The following is a 27975-nucleotide window of genomic DNA, read 5'->3' as shown; positions in this document are numbered from 1 at the left end:
TGCCTTCATAGACCATTTCTTGCATGCCGAGACTAAGGCAGCCCGTGCTGTGGAGTTTGAGACCTTTAAACATGGCAGTAAGAGTGTGTGGGAGTATCACATGGAGTTCGTGCACCTGTCAAAGTATGTCGTTCATAAGATGCCGACTATGGAGGCTAGGGTGCGTCGATTTGTGCAGGGCCTTAGCCCTTTGGTTATTAATGAGGCTGCCACAACTGCTCTAAATTCTGACATGAACTATGGAAATATGGTGGCATTTGCCCAAGCTACAAAGGCTCAAAAATTAAAGCTCAGGATGGAACGAGAAGGTAGTAGTAGGGCCCGATCAGCAGACAACCTTGGGGATTCGTTCGGAGGTAGGAGATCAGCTTTTCGAGGAGGATCATCAGGGCCATCCTAGTCTTATGCTTAGTCTTCAGCTAGTCCCTCGCCATCAGGGCACGGTCAGTAGCAGGGGAGTTGCTTTAGGCCCGGTCAGAGCAACATGGGGTCCCACTATCAGGGCCGATCAGGAGGGAGATTCCCGCAGCAGCAGAGGGCCCCATGCCCTAAGTGTGGGAGGATACATTCGGGAGTCTGCTACCTGGACATGCCAATATGTTATGGATACGGAATGAGAGGCCATATTCAAAGGAAGTGTCGTGCATCCCGTCAGGGTGCAGGCAGGGGCATAGCTCAGTCATCCAATCCTACAGCTGCTACATCTTTAGCACACCCTCTAGCTCGAGGCTCTTCAGCACCTACAGGGCATGGTGCAGCTAGGGGTGGTGCACAGAGTTCGGGAGGACCGAGCTGATTCTATGCTATGAGTGGTCGACAGAGTGCAGAGGCTTCCCCAGATGTCGTCACAGGTATATTGACTGTTCAATCTCATGATGTGTATGCCCTTATTGATCCCGGATCTTCTTTGTCCTATGTTACTCCTTATGTTGCTACGAGCTTCGGGATAGAATCGGAACAGCTTTATGAGCCGTTCTCTGTATCTACCCCAGTTGGCGAGTTTATTATGGCAGCGCGGGTTTATAGAGATTGTGTTGTCACGGTGCGTGGTCGGGATACCATGGCTGATCTCATTGAGCTGGGGATGATTGATTTTGATATAATAATGGGAATGGACTGGCTCTATTCATGTTTTGCCAAACTCGACTGCCGGACCAGAATTATGAGGCTTGAGTTTCCTAACGAGCCAACTGTTGAGTGGGAGGGAAATAATGTTATGCCAAAAGGTAGGTTTATTTCTTACCTTAAGGCCACAAAGATGATCAGGAAGGGGTATATTTATCATTTGGTCCGAGTTACGGACACCACTGCTGAGGTGCCTACCCTTGAATCTGTACCAATTATGAATGAATTCCCCGATGTCTTTCCGGATGAGCTCCCTGGAATTCCTCCAGACAGGGAGATTGATTTTGGAATTGATGTGATGCCAGCCACGTAGCCTATACCCATTCCACCTTATAGAATGGCGCCAGCATAATTAAAAGAGCTAAAGGAACAACTAAAGGATTTGCTAGAGAAAGGTTTCATCCGACCGAGTGTGTCTCTTTGGGGCGCACCGGTTCTCTTTGTCAGAAAGAAAGATGGATCACTGGGAATGTGTATTAACTACCGGCAGCTCAACAAGGTCACAATCAAAAATAAATACCCATTGCCAAGGATAGATAATTTGTTTGATCAATTGCAAGGTGCTAAGTTCTTCTTCAAAATTGATTTGCGGTCCGGGTACCATCAATTGAAGGTAAGGGAGCAGGATATTCCGAAAACAGCATTCAGAACCCGGTATGGGCACTTTGAATTTTTGGTAATATCTTTCGGGCTAACAAATGCACCGGCAGCTTTCATGGATCTTATGAATCGGGACTTCAAGTCGTTTCTTGACTCCTTTGTGATAGTATTCATTGACGACATCCTTGTATATTCACGAAGTCGAGAGGATCACACTGACCACCTCAGGACAGTTCTGCAGACTCTTCATCACCACCACTTGTATGCAAAGTTCTCGAAATGTGAATTTTGGCTTGAATCTGTTACATTCCTGGGTCATGTTGTCTCCGGAGAAGAAATTAAGGTTAATCCTCAAAAGATTGCAGCGGTGGAGGATTGGCCTAGACCTACTACTCCAATAGAGATTCGTAGTTTCTTGGGTTTGGCTGGGTATTATAGGAGGTTCGTGGAGGGGTTCTCCACTCTTGCCTCTCCATTGACTAAATTAACGCAGAAGGCGGTTAAGTTCCAATGGTCCGATGCTTGTGAAAGGAGCTTCCAAGAATTGAATCGAGGTTGATTTCGGCGCCGGTATTGACCCTGCCAGAGGGTACCGAGGGGTTTGTGGTGTATTGCGATGCTTCAAGGATCGGTCTTGGGTGTGTATTAATGCAACATGATAAGGTTATAACATATGCTTCAAGGCAACTTAAGAATCATGAAAAGAATTACCCAACTCATGACTTAGAACTTGCGGTGGTGGTTTTTGCATTAAAAATTTGGCGTCATTATTTGTATGGAGTCCATGTAGATGTATTCACGGACCACAAGAGTCTTCAATACATTTTCAAACAGAAGGAATTGAACTTAAGGCAGAGAAGGTGGCTTGAGTTGTTCAAAGATTATGACATCGACATTTTGTATCATCCGGGGAAAGCTAATGTGGTGGCGGATGCTCTTAGTCAGAAATATATGGGTAGTTTGGCTCACTTGGAGGCATGTCAAAGGCCCTTGGCCCGGGAGGTTCACTAGTTGGCCGGTTTGGGAGTTCGTCTTGCGGACTCTAATGAAGAGGGAGTGATTGTGCGAAATAGGGAGGAATCATCGCTTGTAGTGGAAGTCAAGGAGAAACAATATAATAATCCAGTGTTGGTGCAGCTAAAGGAAGGGATTCATAAACATAAGACTACGGCTTTTTCTCTTGGCATGGATGACGGTACATTACAGTACCAAGGACGACTATGTGTTCCAAACGTAGATGGTCTTCGGGAAAGAATCATGGCAGAAGCTCATACTTCTAGATATTCCGTGCACCCAGGCTCTACAAATATGTTTCATGATCTTAAGGAAGTTTACTGGTGGAATGACATGAAGAGAGTTGTGGCAGACTTTGTGAAAAAATGTTCAAACTGTCAACAGGTGAAGTCCGAGTATCAAAGGCCCGGTGGGTTAGCTTAGAGTATAGAAATTCCAATATGGAAATGGTAAATGATCAATATGGATTTTGTGGTAGGGTTACCGCGCACTCTGCGTAAGTTTGACTCAATTTGGGTGATCGTGGATCGACTCACGAAATTAGCTCACTTTTTGCTGGTTAAATCCACCGACACTGCAGAACAATATGCTCAATTGTATATCAAGGAGATAGTCAGGCTTTATGGAACTCCAATTTCCATCATTTCTGATCGAGGGGCCCAATTCACATCTAATTTTTGGAAGAAATTCAGTAAGGTTTGGGTACGCAGGTAAATCTTAGCATGACTTTCCATCCACATACTGACGGGAAAGCAGAGCGGACTATTCAGATGCTTGAGGACATGTTGTGTGCATGTGTGCTTGACTTTAAGGGTAGCTGGGATGATCATTTGCCGCTCATAGAATTTGCTTATAACAACAGCTTCCATGCCAGTATTCAGAAGGCACCGTTTGAGGCCTTGTATGGTAGAAGATGTAGATCGCCGATTGGGTGGTTCGAGGTTGGAGAAGCTGAACTAATAGGACCAGAACTTGTGCATCAGGCTATGGAAAAGGTTAAGATCATAAAGGAGCGGTTGAAAACTACTCATAGTCGTCAAAAATCCTATTCGGATGTTCGTCGCAGAGACTTAGAGTTCAAGGAAGACGATTGGGTATTCTTGAAGGTATCTCCCATGAAGGGGATCATACGGCTTGGAAAGAAAGAGAAATTAAGTCCGAGGTATGTCGGGCCGTATAGAATCATTCAAAGGATAGGTCAGGTGGTGTACAAGTTTGAGCTACCACCTGAGATGTTATTAGTGCACCCGGTATTCCATGTGTCCATGTTGAAGAAGGTAGTTGGAGATCCGTCCGCTATTGTGCCGGTTGAGACCATCGAGGTTAGTGAAGAACTGTCATATGAAGAGATTTCGGTTGCTATCCTTGACAGACAGGTCCGAAAGTTGAGGAACAAACAAATTGCATCCGTAAAGGTATTATGGCGAAACCAGCAAGTCGAAGAAGCTACTTGGGAAGTCGAGAATGAAATGAAAGAGAAGTACCCTCATTTATTTGAATAGCCATGTAATAGCTCTATAAAGTTCTCCCCCTCCCCCAAAATTTTGTATCACTTGTTCGGCTAATATAAAGACACTCCTTTCTAGCTATATGTCCCCTATGAGGCTTCGATTGGTGTTATTTTGTATTCTGTTGTGTCATTTAATTCTATATATGTTTCTAAGGTGTGCTTTGGGGGCTCTTTGACAGGTGGATAGACCTAAATACAAAAGAAACTCTGGCAAAATTTTCAGGAAGTTAGGCAAATTTGGGGCTGATGGTATATGGCATAGCTGAAACTGTGTTAAGTGAACCTTGATCCTCATTCGAGGATGAATGATCTTAAGTGGGGGAGGATGTAAGGACCCGTAAAAATTTTAACCAAAAACTCGGGGCTTCGTAGTGCCAAGATAGATTCCTGCATTATTATAGTAGAAGCGAGCCGCGGTTCGGACTTTTTGGATTAAACAGTACCCTACGGACTTAGAGGAAAATATTTTGCAGAAGAACGCATAATCACTCTGCGGACCGCATAATGGCCGCAGAGTGAAGCAGAAAGTGGGCCAATTTGAGGTCAGATTTGCGGTCGATTATGCGACCGCATAATCACTATGCGGACCGCATATCGATCGCATAATCCCTCTTGAGTTGAGATGGAGTTCTGCGGTGCATTATGTGACCGCAGAACAAGTATCGCATACTGGTCGCATACCTGGGCCAAAAGTTTAGGCCCCTGAGGGTCATTTCTGCGGTCACTTTGCGGACCGCATAACCATTATGCAGTCGCATATGCGACTGCAGACCTGTGTCGGGGCACCCTTTTTCTTAATTTAAAACCCGATCCCATTCTGTTAAAACACCCCTTTAGTCTATTTTGAAGCTCATTTATAATTTTTCTAGAGTGAGAGAGAGGGTTCTAGAGGGAGGGCCTAATTTTTCATCAAATTGATCTTCAACCATCACTCAAAGCTTTGGAAATATTCAAGTAGAGCACCAAATTCTTCATCCAAAAAGGTAAGACTTCATCACCCTAGCTCTTAATTTCAAACATAGCTATAATGGGGTACCAGGGTGATACTTCATGGGAAAGATGGTGGTTTATCTTGCATGCATGTGTGATAAAGAGTGTGGGAAAAAAGTGAACTAGAACTATGAAAATTTTCCTAATTTTGGGTTCAATTTGTATATGGCTAAAATAGATTGAGATTGCTAAGGGTTTCAGATAATTGTAGAGTCTAAAGAAGCGCAATTGAGGTATGTATGGCTAACTCTCTTCTTCCTAGAATCGAACTCCTGGTGTCCGAACAATGGGTGTAAGTTCCAACTTGATCATACTAGAATTATTTTCCTTAGTGTGTTGGATTGAAAGATTCATGTTCCCTAATTGTTTTAGATGGTTACCATGTCATCATGCTATTTGAGAACGTAATTATGATTTTCCCAGCTCCTTCCCTTATGTGTGAAATGCCTTATGTGATGGTACTTATCGACATGAATGATGATGTTATTTGAACAAATAAAAAGGAAAAGACCTGAATTGTAAAATATTCCCAAGTGCCAAGAAATACTTAATAAATGAGGTTGTTTGTGCCATAACGAAAGATGGGAAAGAAATGTGAATTGGGTGAACAATTGAAAGAGGTTATGTCTCAAGTGAGATGACTTAGCCGATCGGGCCAAGATCGGACGCCATGTTGTACACATGGTGGCATTTGTGTTAGAATTATTGATTTACATGGTAGATATGGATATGTCTCACTTAAGATGGCTTAGCCGGTCGGGCCGAGACCGAACTCCGTGTAAAAATACGGTGGCATTGTGAGTTGTAGCTTTGGCACTAAAGATTATTAATCTAAAAAGATGAAAAGATTGAATTGGAAACTATGTGATCCTTACTTGGTATTTCTTTGTATTTCTATGAAGTACTTATTGATTATTATGATTATCTTCTCTTTGTTTCACTGCTCATTCTACTAAGATTGGTGTTTGCCTTACATATTAGTACTATTCGACAGTACTAACGTCCCTTTTGCCGGGGGCGCTACATCTTTGAATGGATGTAGGTGGTTCAATCGCAGATAGTATCGATCGCAGATAGTGGTGCTCTCTTTCTCTCCTCACAGCAGTCTCGGTGATCCTCATTTCTCCCAGGGGTCATGTAGTTCTTCTTTTGTATAAGTTTCCATATTTTGAGGTATAGCCGGGGCCTTGTTGCCGGCATTGTCATGTTGCTCTTTTGTACCCTTAGAGGCTCCGTAGACGTTTATGTGGGTCATGTATGTATGTTGGGGTGGTCGTTGGATCGAGTTGTATTTTGAAAACTCAACTATGACATAATGTATATAAGAAAAAAATGAACTAGCAACGTTTATATATTTATATAACTGATCTCTCGCCTGTTTTACAAATGGTGATGCGATCCCTTTTTGGATTATGAATGAGTCGGGTAGGAAAGGTTTAATAGGCTTGTTCGACCGGGTTCACTCGGTTGAGATCCGGTCGCGCTCCCCGAGGTTAGGGCGTGACAAACTCTCCATTTTCAATTAAAATTTTCGTGTTCGAGCCTTGAGATTGAAAAAAGTATTAATAGAGAGTGTCCCCTAAATGGACCTTACATGGCACGAATTCAGAATAATCAGATTCTAATATAGGTATCGGACATTAAACAGGTAAACAAAATCATATTACTCGTTTGTACCTATTTTCTCTTTCCAAATAATTGATCATATAGTTAAATAAGTATTTTCGTTAATCAACATGCATAGGATGAAGATTCTTACCAAAAGGTGAATTACACGTACTAGGATTTGTGTTTTAAAGTGCTTTTAGTTTCTTTTCCCCCCTTTTTATAATGTTTATTACTTTTGTAGCCACTTTTAGGAGTTAGTACAGTTAGTATTTTCTTTAATCAACCATGCATAGGATGAAGATTCTTACTAATAGGTGAATTATACGTATTAGGATTTGCGTTTTAAAGTGCTTTCAGTTTCTTGTCCCTTGCTTATAATGTTTACTAATGTAGCCACTTTTTGGTAGTTAGTACAGTAATATTAGAACTTCCACTGTACCAAAAGCACCTACATCTAAAATTGAAGAAATATTCGAAAAGCATGCACTCAGCTAATGCTAAATTACATATCCAAACTAGGAATTGGTATCGCTTTCACAAACGTTTATTCCAAAAGCCATCTTTTACAAAAGTAGGCAAATAGTATTAACACACACACGACTAAATTATTGTGGAATAAAACTGACCTTTTTTATATAAAGTAACAATAAATTTCTCTCTAAAGAGCTGCTTATTTCGAATTTGGATAGTCTTGCTTAGTGACTTCTCGATGTCTTTGACTGAAAAAACTCAGAAATTCGATAGGTCAACACAATTTAAGCATATTAATTAGCTAATCAACTCATCAAACTGTCCAATAATTCTGTTTTGAAAAATACTTATACACACCTAGTATTCACATCAAATCACTAGTTTAACCATTAGATCAGTCACAAATTAATTAAATTGCATATACACATCACTTAATTATAGTTAAGTGGAATGCAAACATATGTTTTACATGAATTTGCTTGGTGCAAAAGTGAGGTATAAGGAAACATGCATGTTATCTCATTTCGAGGTGTCGTTGTCATTGTCATATTTCATATGTCAATCATTTTGATAGGTCAGCACCTCAGAAAGAAACGGAGGAATTCCATTCAACGATCTCTCGATCTTCCTCTGAACGATCAGAATAAGGTAAAACTTAAAGATAAATTTTGTACTCAAATACGCCGGCGATTTTCCCATTCGTGTAATAACAGTTCAATAGCTAAAAAATCTACTATTTGGCAAGATAATGTTGCGAAGCAAGTCCGATCCCTTTTTTAAATACTAGAACTGTACCAGGTTGGGTCTTTTATGATTTTATCTTTCGCATTTAGCATTGCAAAAATAAAAAGAAAATCAAAATGCCAGATAGACATCCTTCCACGTGTCACAAAACCATGAAATGTTCCAAAAACTGAGTGGCCCACCGACAACCTCGGTTTGACTCGAATGTACGGTCAATCCATGAACCTATATAACTAACGTACCTTTGTATTTCCATTTCGACCAACCCCCAACTTTTTCATGTTATAATCCCCCCAAAACAAAGTTACATAAGCCGTCTTCTTTATTTTCATAATCCAATTTTCTCTCTATTTTCCAGTCTAAAAAAAACCATCCTATTTTTCTTGCATGGATTTCTCTCTTCCCTTGGTTACAAACATGAGTTTCATTAAGGTAACACAAAAGGTGGTAATCACAGGTTTCTTTGTTTAGTTATATTTTTTCAGTGTAAATATTCAAGCTTAAGAAATTAATATAAAAAAAAAAAAAAAATGTTGCAGGACATGATGCTTCATCCTCAAGAACATCAACTTTCTTATGTATACTGCTTATTTATCCCATATATAGTTCCTTTTTAGCTAAAATAAAGCTTTTTTTTGTTTCAAAAAAACTGTTAACAAGTTATGTTGATTTCCTATAGGTTTTTACACGTACAAACAGGATTCAAGTTTTTCATAGAAATGGTTTCTTGAGAGTTGAATATTATTTTTTCTCTATTTCTCTTATTATCCTACTTTTCCTCTTTAATATTTTTCAAGATCTTGAATTAGATCATACTAACTACCTTTTCTTTGTCTTAATTGTGTTTATTTGTAAATTTAATCTTTTCTTTTAACAATTTATCTTCATGTTGTTGCTTTCATTTTTTCATTCATACTGTTTGCATGCATGGTGATGAAAAATTTACTCTATATGTTTTTGGTATTCAAATGTTCTACTAAGCTTTTGCTAGATTTTTCATTCATTAATTATCATAAAAGTATTACTAGAAGGTTTTATGACTAAGCAGATTTAATCATTTTTAATGTTTTTTTTTCTTTTAAAGATTTTTTCTATCTCAAAAGGGTGGCTGACCAACCTATCATTTTCCATTTCCCATTTTGGATTACAATAGAATATTTATCTTTTCAAGTTTATTACTCAAGTTCTTTAACTATGAAAAATTATTCTGTTTCTAATGTTCTATAAGAAGTCTTTATTGAAAGGAACTTATAATTGTAGAGACAAGTCACATGCTTATCATAGTAGGCTTTTAGTGCTACATAAAGTTCCTATTAGTTGCTTGTCTAACTTTGGATTCTTTTACTCTATTTTCATGTTTTGAAATATTGCTTTCACTAACATGATCCTCTCGTCTTGAGAATTCATCTCCTTTTTGTACAATTTAGATGCCAAGAACTTTAAGTAAACGCATGAAAGTGTTAGACATTCCTCGAGTTCCGTGCAATTTGCATGACAAAAAAGATGGTTTTTAGCTAATATACGTAACAAATATGATTCTATTCTATGAGAAGGTAGTAGAATAAATGTTGCTAATAAGTCTTTTTCTTGTTATAGAAATTGAAGCTATTATGGGGTCAGGGAATTTGATTATTTTTTTTGTTTTATTTTTGCAGGAAGAGATGCCAAGTCCCCTAAGTGATCAAATTCTGAATTTTTGTGAGTCTGAATTTTTTCCAGAAATACAAAATTCAGAAGTTGCTTCTAGTTCAAATGGCTGCTGCTATGATGAGCAGTCCTCTTATAGTCCAAATCTTGATCTAAACAAATTCCAAAGCACTAGTGAAAAGAATGATGACACTATCACAATCTCAACCAGAGCAGCCACCAGCACAACCAATGTTAGCCCGTCTAGAGCTAACAATAGCAACAATTACGACGACAACAACAACAACAGTAACAGTCTGTCGATAATATTTGATACTCAAGAGGAAATTGAGAATGACATTGCTACTTCTATAGACTTCACAATCACACCATCCACAAACTTCATTGTCCCTGACCATTTCCTTCAACAACAAGACGAACAATTCGACGTTAATCCTCTTAACAATCACCATTCCCCTGTCACAGATGTTATTTCTGTTCCCTTGTCTCATCAGTATCATCAAAATCACTTTCCTATCGTTCCTCTTATGGGATCTTCATTAGGCCATCTCTACGAAGAGGAATCGTTGTCCTCTATTCCTCCTTACATGCGCGTCGTTACTTCATCTCCTTCTTGTTCACTTCTTGATCCTATTATAGGAAATTACATTCAAGGAAATCTTAACACTATAATCCCTTCTGAAGCTTCAGCTATATTTGCTGCTGCTGCTAATAGTGCTTTGTTCTATGGATCCCAATTGCCAAATCAAGAATTGGAATTTCAAGAAGGGAATAGTAGAATTTTCTGCCCTGATGCCTTGCCAAGGATCTATAACTGTTCTATTGAGCTTCAGGTATTGATTTTAATTTTTAGTGAAACTTAGTTACTTATTTATCTTTTATTTAGTGATTTTTGTTAAAAACAATTTTTTTTTCCATTTTTTCCAATGAAGGCAATCAGCAATGAGAGTCAGCATTTGGTTAGTGCTGTTGGTTGTTCTAACCCTTTGGCTGCAGAAGTTACAACCTTTGAAGATCCTTCCTATAATAAAACTGGCAGGTGTTCAGTTGAGGATAGGAGGGAGAAGATTCATAGATACATGAAGAAACGAAATGAGAGGAATTTCAGCAAGAAAATCAAGGTCTATATCCCCTCTTATAACTTAGATTTAACTTGTGTACATCCACAGTATAAAGAATTTTAATTATTTTTAATATGTTGAGTAGTATGTTACCTACATATTGAGTTAAAAAAAAAAAAGGCAACCCGGTGCACTAAGTTCCCGATATGCGCGGGATCCGGAGAAGAGCCAGACCACAAAGGTCTATTGTATGCAGTCTTACCCTGCATTTCTGCAAGAGGCTGTTTCCACAGCTCGAACACGTGACCCCCTGGTCACATGATATCAACTTTACCTACATATTGAATAGTATGAATAATTTGATAGTGTAAAAATTCTTATATACTATCACGATATAAAAGTTAAACTCGTCTGCAATATTTTTTCTTGAGTTTGATTTTGGAAGCCAAATTCTGCAGTATGCATGCAGAAAAACACTAGCAGACAGCAGGCCAAGAGTGAGGGGAAGATTTGCAAGAAATGATGAATTTGGGGAAGCTGCAAGTAAAGCAAATTCTTATGGAAATCATGAAGAGGACACAAGTGATCAAGATGTAAAGTTCAATAGTATTATATATCAAGATCCAAATATGGTTGCTGCTTCTACTCATGAGAATAATGTTACTCACAATGGCCGGATTTTCAACTCCAATATTTGTCACATATCCACTGGTCCCTATGATATATGCACACCTCTCTATTGTACAGACGGTCAAATGCACTAGAGTCTTATACAACCCTGCAATATTTGCTGCTATAGCTCCTCTCCTGCATATAACAGGTAACCATTTAGATGTTTCTTCTTCCTTCCTATTAGGGCAGCCCAACCCAGTGCACAAAGCATCCCGCATTAGTTCACACAGGGTCGGGGAAGGGCCGTACTCCAAGGGGTGATGTAGACAGCTTACCCTAATGTAAGCATTAGTGGCTGCTTCCACGGCTCGAATCTGTGACCTGTAGGTCACACGGAGTCCCCTTCTTCTTTCTTTCTATTACATATCCTAAAAAAAAAGTTTAACTTCTATACTAATTTCATAGCTTAAAAGAATTTTCCTTTTACATTTTTTTTTATACTATCTGGCATTTAAAGGATAATTTACAGGTAATCGTTTAATAAAAGGGGGTTAGTAATCAAGAAAGAAAAATAAGACATATTACATGCTACAATTAATTAAAATATATTGATAGTTTATAAAAAAAAGTATATGTAAGTTAAATATACATTGAAAATGTAAAAGTTTTATTTAACATATTGTAGTTGTAATCTGCATTATTTTTCAAGTTACTAATCCTAGTTTTTATGAATAGTAGTTACCTATAGTAAATTTTAGGTGACTTTACAGTATATGTTTTTTTACAATAATATCTGTGTAAAGAGGTTAAACTCTTAAAACATATTGTTTGCTTATGTTATTTTCTCCTTTTTGTTGTTAATTTCAGTCTAGAATACTGCATATGGAGGTGAAAGAAGAAGAGGTGAAATCGTTGTGTATAGTTCCACATAATATTGGTGTGAATACCTTCAAAATCTACTTGGATTTCATCAGCTTCCAACTTTATTTTTATATGTTCTTGCAACTATATATACAATTTTGCAGGACTATATTTTCAATAGGCTATATTAATTAGTTATAAACCAATAAAGAAAACAAAGAATAAGTTGTAATAGTTCACTCAATGTCCTGAAGTCAGGGCATGTAAATTTTGTAAATGTTGTGCTGTTGTAAGTCGCTATTGTAAGTCATACTTTTTGTTTTGTGTGGTAAGTTTTACCAAATTGAGCAAATTTAGTAAAAAATACGTCGGAACTCTATAGTTGCTTTAGGCATATGTATGAATATATAGTATATTTTTATTTTATTGGAGAAAATTAACCTAAGTAGCCTCTCGTGTTCAACCACTTAATATATATACTATAACTTATGTATAATATATGTATAACTGTTTATAATCAATATATTTTTATGTGTATTTGTTAGAAAATGTAGCTAGTGAATCCGAGTGACTATTTATGTAAATATTAGGTCCTAGATGTGCATTAAAGATATGCATATAATTATCATTTGGCGCAAATGACCTGTTTTTAGAATAATTTTACGTAGAAGGCTGAAGAAACTGTGGGATTCCTTGGTACATTTAACTTTTTAACTGTAAAGTAGCAACTTTACCAGCGAATACGACCAGTCAAACTTTCATCTAGTGACTATATTCTCTTCTCTCAAGCATTAAGTTACAAGGATGCTTTTTTTATTTTCGAAATACGTCTTCAGTTTTTGCAAAAAGAATTTTAACTAATAGTATTTGCAAAAACTGAAAAAATATTTCTCTAAATGACATTTGATTGAAAAAAGAAAATTTCTCAAAAACTTTTTCTCCTGCTTTAAAAAAAACTGTAATATACTTAATTGAAGAAAAGTGGAAGTTTTGTAGCTTTTTCTATTGTTCGTTGTGCTCCTCCTACTATTCTCATTCCACGTTTTTTTTGTTCAAAGTCAAAATGTGCAAGATAGTTATACGAAGAGAATAGTATGATTACCACTTCTCTAAAATGAAAAACGTCCTTCTTAGAATGCTTATAAATGAAAATGGTATAGTACACAAAAAGTCATTCTTAGGACTGCTATTTAGGGATTAACCGGCATTTATTTTTAACTAAAAATTTAAAATAAAAATTTTAATTTCAGGATAATTCAAAACATTTGTGTCCTGAAAAATTTATCAGAAAAACTGAAATTCAGGATACATTGACTATTTTCTAAATAGCAGTCCTTTAGAGTGGCTATTTGGTGTCATTTCTATCTGAATCTTGGACAAGGTAGGAAGCTGGGCCATCTTTTTGGGCTACACATGAGAAGCCCAATACTTGGCAGAAAGCTGGGCCATTTTACATCATTTCCTAGGGGGGAAATGACACTGTATAGCCGCTATAAAAATAATAGTCGAAAAAATATATAAAATTTATATATATATATATATATATATATATATATTCTGTATGTTATATACAAATTTTATACACTTTTTCGGCTACCAGATGTAAATAGTTTATGGCGCAGGTTAAAAGTAATAATACCCCTTTACTAGGTGTCCGTACTGTCCAACTAGGTTATATTGTTTGAAAAAAATGGAAAATAATAGCAAAAATGGATTTTCCCTATAAAAAAAAAAGAAAAAAAAAGTCATATTTTGAAGATCTTCTCTCAAAAAAATTCGAATAACATGAAGTTATGTACCTTCCAAAACTCACGTGAATATATATTGAGCCAAATCCTTTTTATGCATTTTAAACCCACACAATTGAGCTAGAAGGATAAAGTACATCTTAGATATTATCAAAAAATACAAACTTTTCCTTTTCTTGGAGGGACAGTAGAAAATTCCATTTGAGGCTCTCTTAAAAATATTAGTAACATAGAAAAAATAGAAGATAGATATCCAAAGTTACTTCGATAGTTAGATATTTGGATTCTCATACGTTGAATTTCACTATTTTTTAAATAAGAGAGTGTATTATATATTTTTATGATTTTTTACCTGATGTATGATATTCGTTTTGAAGCTCTAACTAATTCAGATTCGTGTCACATAAAATTTATATTATGATTTTTATTATCTTGGTATTTTTAATTTTCCAATATAGGGTTTCATGGTAGAGAGTAATTTAATTTGAATTAATTTCATCTCCCTCGTTAAAGTTGAATAGCAAATGTATTGCCCCGAGGGAACCTGTAAAGGGGAATGCCTTTTTTTGTGCAATATGTTCTTGAATCCAATATTTTTAATACGAAATATAAATATTTGTGTAAAAAAATATTAAAATTTTAATAAATATTAAAATTTAAATTCACAATTTTACAAGTATAAGTGCAGTCTAAGAACCTTTATACTCCATTAAGTTTAAATTTTGAATTTGGCTTTAACCTGTAATTAAGTTTAAATTCAGAATAAGCTAAGTAATTTATTTTTACAATTAAGATTAATATTTGATTTGGTGCAAATACTGGCGTGTATACTACAACCTTCCACAATGACACTTCCCACTTATTCAATTTTTCCACAGGGAAATAAATTAACAAGACCATTCTTTTTTGGTGGAAAAGATAATTATTAATTAATATATCAATTGGACCAATTACTTAAACTCTTCAACCAATTAAGCAAAGTCCACAAAGTATTGTGCAGAAATCAGGAGAAGCATATTCCAATTATATATTATCCTACCACATAATCTGGAATTCAACAAACTAATAGCAATTATTTGACTAAAGCATTTGACAAAACCAACCTTAAAATAGTTAGTGTATAAGTTTTTCATTCAAAATTTTGACTTTATGAACAACAAGGAATCCCTTTATCATTTTTTCTCAAGGATTAGTTGGCCAAATAGTTTTTAAGTTTACACAAAAACAAGTCTTTCTCTATCAATCAAGATTTCAAACAGATTCATTGAATTAATACTGCAAAATTTGTCCTTGTGGATTCTTGAATTTGGTCCCACAACCTGAATTTGAGTTTTCGAAATGGAGCTATTTTAATATACTTTATGCATATAATCAAATCGTTTTTTCAGAGAGTAACTACACTTAGCTAGCTTTTGGACATAAATTTAGTTAAAAACTTGAAAAAAGAGTTTTTAAAGTTATATTAAAAAATAATTTTTGAAAGTTGAAATTATGTTTGGACAGGGTGGGTTGCTCTGATGGTAAGCACACCCTCCACTTCCAACCAAGAGGTTGTGAGTTCGAGTCACCCCAAGAGCAAGGTGGGGAGTTCTTGGAGGGAAGGATACCGAGGGTCATTTGGAAACAGCCTCTCTACCCCAGAGTAGGGGTAAAGTCTGCGTACACACTACTCTCCCCAGACTCCACTAGTGAGATTATACTGGGTTGTTGTTGTTGTTGTATACATTTTGTTAGAAAAACAATATTTTTTTTTGGGAGCTTAATTTGACTTTGTATCTGAAAAGAAAAGCAGATTTTATACGGTGTGTTTCAATTATTTGAGCAGATTGAGTGTTCATTTTGTATTTATGTCTTGAATTTGAACTTTTAAATTCTGAATCCATGGGATGCTGTTTTTATAAAGAAATAATATGCACCTTCTAGTGTCACAATTATTGGAGCATATTTTGGATTCATGTCCATTTTATGAATTTGAATTTCAAATTTGAAAGATGGTGCAGAGATACTATATAGTAAATATTTTAATGAAATACGTTGTTTTACTGTCCACATATTTGCTGAGATTTCCTCACCTTTATAATGGTCTAATAGTGGCTTTAGAACACCATCAAAAGTTGGTGGTAAAATAACAAATATTATTTCATTTTTAATTAGATATATTTCGGGTTCGAGCCTTGGATATAAAGTCGTATTTGATAAAAAATATTTTATCCATAAAGTAAAACTTTACAACACCAATCCAGATTAGTCGGACCTCAAAGCATATATCGAATACCATAAAAAATAATAGAGGCTTTAAATACAAACTTTTCCCACTAGTATTTTAAACAAATAAAATATAGTGAAAATGTGTTAACAATATATAAGTATTGTAATAATAATTATTTTGAAAAGTTATGTGACAAGACTAAAATCTATTCCCAACAACTAGTAAATATCTCTCTCTCACTCTCTCTCTCTCTCTCTCACACACACACACATATATATATATATATATAAAATTTCTCCATTATGCCTTATCTTTAGTTAAATCTACATTGAGATCTAAGAGTTTGTAGATTTTTCGAGACAACTTCTTTCTATGTGATTTTAAGTCTACCTCGTCCTCTTTGAATACATTCATTCAACATAGTTTCATACCTATGAATTGGTGTATCTATAGGTCGACGTAGAATATGACCAAACCATCTTAAGCGACTTTCCATCATTTTATTCTCAATACGGGCTACTTACACCTTTTGATGAATACGGTTATTTTTAATATTGTCTAATTTTGTATGATCGCACCTCCATTTTTAAATAATAGTCTTTTTTTACATTAACGTCTTCCGTAATACTTTTATCACTTCAAACTTTAAGTTCGAATGACAATTATAACAAATGCTTAACCCCACTTGAAACAAGGCATATGAGATACAGAGTGTTATAAATGGATTAATTCATCATTTGCAAAGTCGAAATTTTTGCAAACCGCACAATCACAAGAGAGCAATGAAGTCATTTCAGTAGAAAGCAACATATTCTTCACTCCATTAAGTGAATTAATGGATTACCATGTGGAAGCACCATCTTAAGAGTTGTCTAGGTGTTAATGCATAACAGAAAGAACGTTTTCTGATTTGGACTCCGTACCGTGAATAATTAAATATGATAAGTAGGGCCGTAGAAAAAAAACCGACAAAACGCACCAAACCGATAATCCGAGTTAAATCGAGAGAAAAAAATCAACTATGGTTTGGTTTGATTTGATTTGGTGTTAGAAAAAAAAAACGACCATAATTGATTTGGTTTGGTTTTAACTAAAAAAAATCAAACCGAAACCAAATCAACCTGACATTACATGTATACAAGTTTTAATATTATTTTATACATAAAAATAATAATTATAATATAATTTATAAATATTTTTTAAATTTTTTCATAGTTCTCTCTTTTAGTGTATTATTTCAAGCTTGGATTTAGAACTTTTGAATTATTTTTATAGCCCATAAAAGTTAGTAACTTAAATAAAGCTCAAAGCAAAATCAAATCAATACTAATGCTAACAAAAAAAAAATTCAATCAATACTAGAAATTACAATAGTATTGGATTTTTTTTATTTTTTATTTTTTTGCATTGGTTTAGATAGTGAAAATGCATAACTTACTTTTAATATTATTTAGTCATGTAATCAATACTTAGTACTTATTAATCGTACTTATTTTAGCATGACTTAGTACTTTTAGATTATGTTTATTTTTATTATGGCTTATTAATTAGCAATATTTATTTTATGCATTTGTTGAGTATTTTAGTATAATCATGATCACCTCACATTAGTTTGTATTATTTTATTGGGTAACATCTTATATAATTTTATCCTACTAGGACCTAAGAAATATTAGAACACAAATTATATATTTTATGCTATGAAGATTTTGTCAGAAAAAATCTGAAAAATCCGAGAAAACAGAAAAATACGAGAAAACTCGACTTTTGTTGGTTTGATTTGGTTTATAGATTAAAAATCTGAGATAATTAGATTGGTTTGATAATTGAAAAACCCGAACTAACCTGGCCTATGTACACCCCTAATGATAAGTGTTGGTATGCGAACAAAGTCCCACATTGGTAGCTAGAAAGATTGGGAGTCTACATATAATGTGTGGAGATCTCTTAATGGTGTGAGGCATTTTTGGGGGGAAACTGTGCGAGTTTGGCCCAAAGCGGACAATATCACACCACGTTAAGAGTGTATTTGGGCTAGTTTAGCCCAACATCTAGTATTAGAGTCCAAGTTCGGCGTGACAAGTATGAAAATGGCAAAGTGATACCGTGAGACGCGGTTTGGAGACGCGCACACAAGAAGAAGCTAGTTGCGAGCTTCATTTGCCATAATACTCTAACAATGTGGGGTGGAACACAGTGAATCTCGGAAATAGACATGTGAATTGTGGTAGTGAGCCAAGTGAAACTTAGTTCAAGGGGGAGATTGTTGGTGTGCGAAAAAAGTCCCACATTGGTAGCTGAAAAGATCGAGAGTCGACATATAAGGTGTAGGGATCTCTTAATAGTGTGAGGCCTTTTGGCTTATAGGAAAAATCGTACGGGCTTGGCCCAAATCGGACAATATCACACTATGTTAAGAGTGCATTTGGGCTAGTTTAGCCCAACAATAAGTATGGTATGTATAATTTAATAGGAAAATATAGTCTAATATCTCTATAACAACTATTCTCTACAATAACACTTTACTATAATGGCCAAGTTTTCTTTGGAACTAATTTGTCATGTTATGTTATACTCCCCTCATTTCAATTTAGATGATGTAGTTTGACTCAGCACGTAGTTTAATGATTTTTTTTTGAAACTTGTGGTCTTAAAAGCTTAAGGGGTAAAAATTTTGTGGGGCCTTGACATTTGTGTGGTAATAAAAGCTTTTCATTAAGGGTAAAATGGATAAAATAAAGAGTTTAAAGTTAAATTATTTCCAATTATAGAATTGTATAATTCTTTTTGGGTATGACTAATAAGGAAATTGTATCATTTAAATTGAAACAGATGGAGTAATATATATCTTTAATAAAAGTACTTCACTATAACAGCCAAAAAATATTGAAACAACCGAACTGTCATAGAGATTTAATTGTTGTTGTCAATGTTTCTAATTTATGGCAATACTAGGGTAGATAAAGAGCGCCCTCGAGTTACAAGTCTAGTGTTAGAATATTAAGGGTCAATTTTATCTTGTGTAACATTCTTGGTCCATTCATACATATGTCATTAGCAAGTCTTCTCATAGTTGCCTTTGTTATTAATGAATTTTTGCGTGAAATGGATATTAGATTTCTACGTATTCAATTTTTTTATAGAGAAAATCCAACTTTACCCCTTAAACTTTTGATTATCGTTTAAAATTATCCTCAAGTTGAAATTTCATTAGTTAATATTAGATCAAAAGTCTAATGAAAATAAAGTTACTCAATTTCAGACAACACATGAACAAGTTTGACCACTAATTATATGGCTATACTTTCTAATAGTAAAATTTATTTTCATGTCTTCTATTATCGCTTGGATAAATTGTCACTCCAAAAAAACTTTTTTTCGTTATGAATATAAGTTTATTTTTTTTAGCTAGAAGATGACGTTATATTTATTATTTGTTCATGAAGCGCAATTTTGATCAGTAATAGTTACTATATGAGTTCCAAACCTTGTAAAAATATTTTCCTTTGAGACAACTTTTAACATCATGTCTAGCTTAAGAAGATGGACTTAAGCAGTTCACTTTGTTCAATGTAATCAAAGTCTTACATTTCAATATTTCATAACTTGTCCTTCTAACAAAACATTATAATATAGTTCACAATATCAATGAGATAATATATTTTTCTTCATTTCATAAAACTATTTGTAATCAATCATCGTGAAGTTTGAATTTCCACCATAGGTCTAGTTATGTTGAAACAGTTTCCTTTTTGGAAGTATATAAAAAGTCAATTGTTCCAAAACTCTAATCTTAAGTTTAAAAGGCCATTTAAGTATTATTCTTTTCTATCTAAACACTTTTTAAGAAAAAGATAAATTTTCCCCTTTTCTTTCTTTTAGCTGATGTTTTATAATTTTTTTAACTCCAAATTCACCAACAAGTTTTCAAAATCTATTGAGCTTTTCGCGCCGCAGAGAAAATAAATAAACAATAAGACAACTAAAAAATAGCTACAACATGACAATATTTAATAATTTGCAACATGACAATGTTTAATAATTTCACAGTCAATCTACCACCAAACATTAATTTCACAAAAGAACATTTCCAATATCTATAAACATTAATTTCAAAAACATGTTTGAAACATAACACCTCCAAAACTTTTGTCCTACCTCCTACGCGATCTAAGTCAGCAATATTCTATTAATAATATCTTATACAAGATTACATAAGTCACATGTTTGGACAAAAGTCATGGGTAAAGGTATCAAGATTCAAGGTTGTTAGGTATATATGTTTTTTTATAGGATCATTTTTGTTTTCTTGCATTTGGGTGGTGGCATATTTGTAGAATTAGTAATTGTTTGAATCGTCTCATAATAATTTATATTTTTAGAAAGTAAATATTTCAATGCATTTATTTTAAATCTGCAACACGCCCTCTTACATGTAAACATTTTATTTTATTTTCTAAAATCGTGACAATGAAACTTGAATACTTAGGGGTCGTTTGATTTGAAGATCAGTTATGTTAAGATTAATATAATTATGTCGAGAATAGTTATATAATAATAACAATAACAATCCAGTATAATTTCACAAGTATGGTCTATGTAAGGTAATGTATACGCAAACTTTACCCCTACCCTAAGGGTAGAGAGACTGTTTCCGAAAGACCATCGGCTCAAGAAGATGAAGAGAAACAATAAACAGTAACAATAACAAAGGTGATAAAGATAGTACCTACAGCCGATCAGAAAAATAGATAAAAAAGGCAATAATAGTATCCAGTAAAAATGGCAAGATAGTAGGAAATTGGAGCAGAAAACTAGTATGAAAACAACATGTACTACTAGCAGTCTAAGTCAAGACACTATCAGACTAGCCCCAAACCCGGCACAGAGTAGTAAACCGCTCGACTACCTACTAACCTTCAACCCTAATGCTCGACCTCTACATCTTCCTATCAATGGCCATGTCTTGATATTATTAGTTATCCTGGTATTATTTCTTATCGATTATTTGGTATGTTGTATTAATCATAAGATTATCAATTTTACTACTTTATCCGTGAATAACTTATCCTGAGATTACTATTCCACCCTCTGGCAAGTATAAGTTATCCCAATACTATTTTTAATCATGTATATATACTTATTTCAGGATTAGTAACCAAATAAAAAATAAGACGATACTAAATTTTTGTCCCAATTTTTTTTTAGTTTATCCATCATATCAAACCACCCCTTACATGTTCTAATTAGAGTTAAACTGAGCGAATCTTCAAATTTTAAAAAATAAAATAAATATATATATTTATTTATTTATTTATCTTGAGCATGCAACACAAAATTATTTAGCGGCTCATGACTCATGAAGGTTTAGTCACTATAATTTCTTTGGTGAACTTAATTCTAGCATAATGAATTTCTTTTCTTGGCCCAAATTATCCCAAATTTTTGTCTCGTGAATTTATTAATTCCAGCAAGAAATGACCTGTTTTTCTTGACCCAATTCGAATAAATTTAATTTGTTTAGCAATATTCCACATTATTTCTACCAATATAAAAATAAATTCCAAAGAACAAGAGGGGGTGGGGTTGGAAATTGGTTTTTCTTTTTTTAGGGAAAAATTGGTTATTGCCATGACATATAGTGGCAAGTTGCCAAATAGTCTAGCACTGACTGATCTATTGTGCGGACCAGCTAACACTTTCTTTTGTTGCTTTTTTCTCTCTTTAGACTCTCAACACTCTCTCTCCACCTATACATACATATTTTCTGTATGTCACTTTCGTGTTTTCACAAGTCTATACATGTGGGGTAGTGGGGTACTGGGGTTAAGAGGGTTACTCCATAGATTGGACCTTGAAAATGCAAGATTTCAGCAAATCTTGGACCCCACCATTATTATTTTTCTAGATAGTGATCTATACACTATATTTGCCTAATTTTTCCCCGCACAAAAAAAATAAAATGAACGTGGCTTACGCGTTTGTTTTAACTTATATTTTTACCTTTTCTTCATATTTATGTGTTTAATTTGGCTTCTTCTTCTAGAACTATGGTTTGTCTAAAAACAGTTAGTATTTGTAGTTGGAAATGAAAGTGGTGGTGGAGCTTTGTTCCATGTGCTATACTTGGTAAGAGTAAGTAATTATATATTTTTTCTTTATTAGCCAAACTTTCTTGCTTTTTTTCTTTTCTCTCCTCCTGTTTTAAAATTGACTTTTGAGGGGACTAATGTTGCAATCTTATCTTTGTTTTAGTTGCAGTTTATCACTTTTGTGGGTTGGCTTGAAATTGACTAGCAATTAAGTTTTCTTTATTGGGTGTTAGCTGTTTCTAAACAAGATTGGAACCTAAAGCTTTGATCTTGGTGGTGAATTTGAAGTGGGGTTTCAATTTTTTGGAGGTGAGTTGGATGTCAAGCTTTGATTTTTACTTATGATGTTTTGTACTTTTGCTTACTGTTTGTTGGACTGTTTGGCTTGACATGTTTTTATGTTTGCATTCCTTTGCAATTTGTTGCAGTTGTTTATATTGGCTTTTTTTGGTTCTTGAAATGCAATTAGGATCTGCTTGAACCCTATGAGAAATATAACAATGTTCATTCTTCTTTAATTCTGTTTGTTTCACTGTTTGTACAAATGCACCACAAGATTTTACACAGTGTGTTGTAACTCATTATTTGGTCAAGTTTCAATCTTTGGAGTAATTATTGGTAAAGATTGTTTCTTCTGGTTGAAGGAGAGCTTTGGAGTAACGGTAAAGTTGTCTCCGTTTGACGGTCTCGGGTTTGAGCGTGGAATCAGCCACTGTTGCTTGCATTAGGGCCGACTGGCTACGTCACATCCCTTTGGGTGCGGCCCTTCCCGGACCCTGCATAAACGCGGGATGCTTCGAATTGTTTCTTTTGGTTCATGCCTAAAAATTCTTTTGCATCAACTGTTTGTGTCTCTTCCAGCTATTGGGAAGAGCAAAGAACTTGCACCTCAAGATTTTTCTAGAAGTTCTAATATATCTCTATGGTATAGATTTCTGTTTTTGAAGTCTCAAAACTCATTTGTCTCTGTCAAAGATATGATCATTTTCTCTATTTCAGCTGTTATCAAGTCTGAGACTTATTCTGTATACAGGGTTGTAACTCATTATTTGATCAAGTTTTAATCTTTGTAGTTATTTAATTGGCAAATATTTTTTTCCCCCTGATTCATGCCTAAAAATGATTTTGCATAAACTATTTGTTCCATTTGATTTCAGGATATTTCCCGAAATTCGAATTGGAGTGTTACAAAAGCTGGTGGATTTTGGTTTGTTTGTATAACCTTATTTACACAGTGGAAGGTGAAAGAATAAAGTTCATTTATCTGCCTTCTAATGTTTAACCATCTTGGAGGTGGAATATGGAAAACCGAAACATGGACAAACCTTCTAATAGAGAAGGTTTATCGCACTTTGTGAACAAGGAAGAACAAGCAGAGGAAAAAAGTTTGTCAATAAAAGAGTCGGAACCATACCACCTACTTAGACTTGGAAATCCACATTTTACTGAAAACTGCACTCAGAAGTTGTTCTTTCATACTTCTCTTGGCTTACAAAATAAGCTTCCGAAGCATATAATAAGTTTCGATGAAAGATACTTCCTTCGCTGCCTTGAATTGATACATATCCATTCCTTAAGAGTAGACACATGCAATTTCTCTTCAAAAATGCAAAATTTATCAAAGAGTCTAGGTTCAAGAGAGATTAGCAATGAGAATATCTGCGCTAATGGCAATCTGGCGATTGAATGTCCTCAAGCTGCGGGGGCTGAGAGCTATGTCGCGGACTCTTCTGGAGAGTGGATTCTAGGTGCAATAACTGGTAGTAAGAGTATGCTGAACATTTTAAACAGTCCTTTACTTAACCAATTGGGCTCCGTAAACTGTACTGTTGATTCTGGGAAGGAAAATATACATGATAGTGAAGAAGTAGTGTTTTCTGATTTCATGAGCTCTCCCGGTGGTTTTAGTGTCAGTTCATTGGAGAAGCAACAGAAGGAGATGACAGTTCCGGAATATCACAGAAGGGCTCTTTCTGTATCTAGTACAACTTCGACATGCTCAGACCAATCTTTTCTTTCGGCAGCTGCCCCTATTTCTCAAGGAATGCTCCAGAGGAGATGGAAAAACGGTTTACCACATTATGTCTTTTCCGTAGATGGTACAAAGGATGTTTATACAGCTGATTTGCTGAAGATTGACTCACCTGATGATAAGTTTCTGGATTATGTTTACACATTTCATTCACGACAAGGAGGTAAAAAGGAACGTGCCTTCTCTGCAAGGGAATCACATCTTATAGGTAAAATGACGGTGTCAACTTCAGTTACCCTTGGCTCAACCAAGTCGGAGCTTATGGAAACCCGATTTGTTGTGTTTGGTTCAATGGATGAATATATGGATGAGATACAAACAAGTCATGTCCTCAGGAAAAACAAAAGATTGGCAAAGAAAGTAACCGATGTGTTCAGGACTAGTCAGTCTTACAAGCAGAGAAGCTTGTCCAAGTTCGGGGGAACAAGTGCCATTCTTGAAGATTCTTGTTGGATGCCATCCATAGATATGTATGATGATTACTATTCATGCGGCAACGCTCTTTTAGATCAACAAATTCCGCCAAATTTCGAGTTGGCTGCCATTGTTACGAGAGATTGTATTTATGACAGCTCTAAGGAGGCAGAGACGGGTGGCTGGGGTTTGAAGTTTCTCAAGAAACCCCCGACTGGAAGTAAAACTGCAACTCCTGGGACGCCAGTGGAGTGTTGTACGCGTGGCACCAGTGAATGCTCAACAAGCATGGATGTTATAGTTCCTTCCGGTTTTCATGGTGGACCGAGAAGCAGAAATGCTGGGCCATCAAGCCTGTTGGAGCGGTGGAGCTCCGGTGGGCATTGTGATTGTGGAGGCTGGGATGTCGGATGCCCCCTCACAGTGCTAAAAACTGGAGCTGAAGCTTCATCACAAATTACATCTGGAGAATGTCAAACTTTTGATCTCTATATACAGGTCAGCCCTTTCACCTTTGGCATGTGCACTTTAATATTTCCTCTTCACTCTCATTTCTAGTTTCTGCTAAAGCTGTCTTGCGATCGAATTAAAAGTTTTTATTCTCTACGTCGCTCATCAAGCAACTGTGCATTTAAATAAGTGGATCATCAAGATGTCACTAGCTAATCTTTTCTTCTTTGTCGATTTTGTAGGGTTCAAAACAAAGTGCACCAGTCATGAAAATGGCGAACATCCACGATGGTTTGTATTACATCCATTTTCATTCCACTCTATCAGCTTTGCAGTCGTTTGCCATAGCTGCCGCTTTCATTCATAGACATAGTCCTTTCCTACGACCGAAACTGTACAGGAAGTGAAGTAAGTGAACCAAAGGATGATATGTGTTGTTATAGTTTTCTACTTTAAAATGAAGTCAGACAAATTGACTGCTAGAAATGGTTCAAAGATATAACATCTGATTTTCTTTCATGTTATATTTATTTATCTTAGCAGGCAGATTATTAGATAGGAAATTCGTTAGCTCAAGTTATTATTTTGTTACTGTAATGAATGATACACTTTAGAAGCAGTAGTCAGTGTATAAATTGTCAATGGGATGGGGGAATCCTTTTGTACTGTAACAGTTGATTAAGTGATTGAAACATATTCAGTTTTGATTGGTTTGTTCCTTTAGTCTTTAATGCAATTTTCAGGTATCAATTGAAACTTTAGTTATGTTTCATTTTCAATCTCGTCTACCCTTGATTGTATGTAGGACTTTGGCTTTCCTTTCCAATTTTCAAAATTGTCATCTTCCTTGCCATTCTTTAGTCGTATTATTAGTTTGGTAAGCAAAGTTTCATGGAAATTAGAGCGCCCCCCCCCCCCCCCACCCCAAAAAATAAAAAAATAAAAAAAAAATAAATAAGATCACATACTGAGTGTCAATGTTAAACTCAGAATCCGTTTGGATTGGAGTGCTTTTAAGCCCATTTTGTAATGTTTATATAAAAGTAAAAAAATACTTTTAAGTATTTATTTTTAAGCTAAAATGACAAAAACACGCCAAAAGTTATAATTCCTAACTTATGGCTTAAAAGTCACTTAAAATTAGTCCATCCAAACGGGATCTCAATCATGCAAACTTATTTGTGCTAATCATGCTGGCAAGTTCTACCTCTAACTGAGACCCTCAGTTTATTTCTGCTATGAGTGGCAAACTTGCAGGTCGAGTCGGATATGGGCGGGTCGAAAATTATTCGGCACGACTTATATTTAATACGGATAAAAAAAGGTTAACCGGCGGATAATATGAATATCCATATAATCCATGACTTCTTGAATATGATCACTTTTGGGAGAATTATTAGTCTTCCAAACTTGAGTAACTCTTAATTTGAGGCTTTAGAAATGTAAATGTTAAATAGATTAATATCTATTTTTTAAGTGGATAATATATTTTTTATCTATATTTTACCCGTTTTTAAAAAGTTCATTATCCAACCTATTTTTTAATGGATAATATGAATGAATAATTATTTTCTTTTAACTATTTTGCCACCGCTAATTTTCTGCATTCACTTTAGTAGTTTTCAAGACTTGTATGTAACTATTAAGAGTGAAGATTTTTTGCATAATGTGAATATTCCACCTAAGTGGGATTTCTACCTGTTTCTTTATGTTTAAATTGCAAGTGTTTCCATGCATTTTGTTACCTGTAGCGTTGAGTGCTAAGTACTTCGATTAATAGTTTACGAATAGGAATAAATTTTTTCTTTTAGAGTCACTCTTTGCTTGCTTCTTTTGGCCAATTCAACGGGTGAGCGGCCGTGTTATGAAATTAGCAGAGGCTTATATGAGGGAACAAAAAAAAAAAAAAAAAAAGAGTTGCTCTTGTGAGCTAAGTCACACTATAAATAGCCTTAAAACCTTAGTCTGTAATATTTTCTATGTAATCATTGTAGTTTTCGTAAACAAAAAAAATAGAAAGAAGCAAAAAGAACTCCAAATTTTTGGTAACAAGATGTTAAATTCGTGAAGTGAATTGATTGCATTTGATAATTAAAAGTTGTTTAAATAAAAAAAAAATGCACGTTAAACTAATTAAAAATCCATTTGTTCATAGATTTTTTTTCTTTTTTTTCTTTTTTTTAAAAAAAAATGTGTTTGTCCATGAAATTTTCGATTTTTTTCCCACTCACAAAATTGCATATTTTTTTCAATTGAAATGCATATCTAAATATAATTTTAAATTCCAAATACATTTTTCAACTAATTCCAAATACTATTTTTTTCTAGTAATTTTATGTCCCAACGCCTACTAATAGAAACACCCAAATTTAGCTTTTTTCATATTGCGAAAGAAACTCCGTCTTTTGATGGACCTGTTTGGTTTTCACCATATTATAAGCTAACAAGAAGGAGTAGAAAAAAATAAAAAATGTACTATACTTTCATTATTTGCTTTATTATGAGTATATTTTGCAGCGTACCTTGAGAAAAGCTGGTGAGACAGTGTTCTCTGTTGACGAAAAGAGAGACAATTGAGAGGAAATAGTAAAGACATTGTTCTGTATTGTTTTGAGAAGTAAAAGACTGATTTCCCAAACAGGAATAAAGAGATACGGGGTATATTCTGTGGTTGTATGAGCCGTTGGATCGATGAGGTTGAATGGCCATGATTAATCAATTAATTAGCGGTTTTGATGAAATAATCTGACGCTCTACGTTTGGTCATGGTGCCTATTCTGATAAAGA

General features: G+C 34.9%; 2 protein-coding genes across 7 annotated transcripts; both read left to right on the top strand.

Moving 5' to 3' along the window:
* The first annotated feature begins 8342 nt into the window (after positions 1-8342).
* On the top strand, positions 8343-12565 carry LOC107769890 (uncharacterized). 2 transcript variants are annotated; one of them, XM_016589148.2, is made up of 5 exons: positions 8343-8494; positions 9718-10542; positions 10642-10830; positions 11229-11590; positions 12250-12565. In XM_016589148.2, exons 1-4 carry the CDS (start codon positions 8450-8452, stop codon positions 11532-11534), a joined length of 1365 nt encoding a protein of 454 aa, XP_016444634.2. In that variant the 5' UTR covers positions 8343-8449; the 3' UTR covers positions 11535-11590; positions 12250-12565. The 2 variants fall into 2 exon arrangements, with proteins under 2 accessions (XP_016444634.2, XP_016444632.2); XM_016589146.2 differs by lacking the exon at positions 8343-8494 and having other exon boundaries at positions 8989-10542.
* Positions 12566-21869: 9304 nt separating this feature from the next.
* Positions 21870-25967, top strand: LOC107769883 (uncharacterized). Of its 5 annotated transcripts, XM_075229390.1 has the most exons (5): positions 22074-22335; positions 22456-22601; positions 22937-23217; positions 23450-25236; positions 25431-25967. In XM_075229390.1, exons 4-5 carry the CDS (start codon positions 23593-23595, stop codon positions 25593-25595), a joined length of 1809 nt encoding a protein of 602 aa, XP_075085491.1. In that variant the 5' UTR covers positions 22074-22335; positions 22456-22601; positions 22937-23217; positions 23450-23592; the 3' UTR covers positions 25596-25967. The 5 variants fall into 5 exon arrangements, with proteins under 5 accessions (XP_016444622.1, XP_075085491.1, XP_016444621.1 ...); XM_016589136.2 differs by lacking the exon at positions 22937-23217 and having other exon boundaries at positions 21870-22335; XM_016589135.2 differs by lacking the exon at positions 22937-23217 and having other exon boundaries at positions 22074-22329.
* The last annotated feature ends 2008 nt before the right edge of the window (positions 25968-27975 follow it).

Source organism: Nicotiana tabacum, chromosome 14 (assembly GCF_000715075.1).
Source record: "Nicotiana tabacum cultivar K326 chromosome 14, ASM71507v2, whole genome shotgun sequence".
In the NCBI taxonomy this organism is placed as follows: Eukaryota; Viridiplantae; Streptophyta; class Magnoliopsida; order Solanales; family Solanaceae; genus Nicotiana; species Nicotiana tabacum.
The sequence above is the reverse complement of the archived record's forward strand: the minus strand, read 5'-3'. Positions and strand labels throughout refer to the sequence as shown.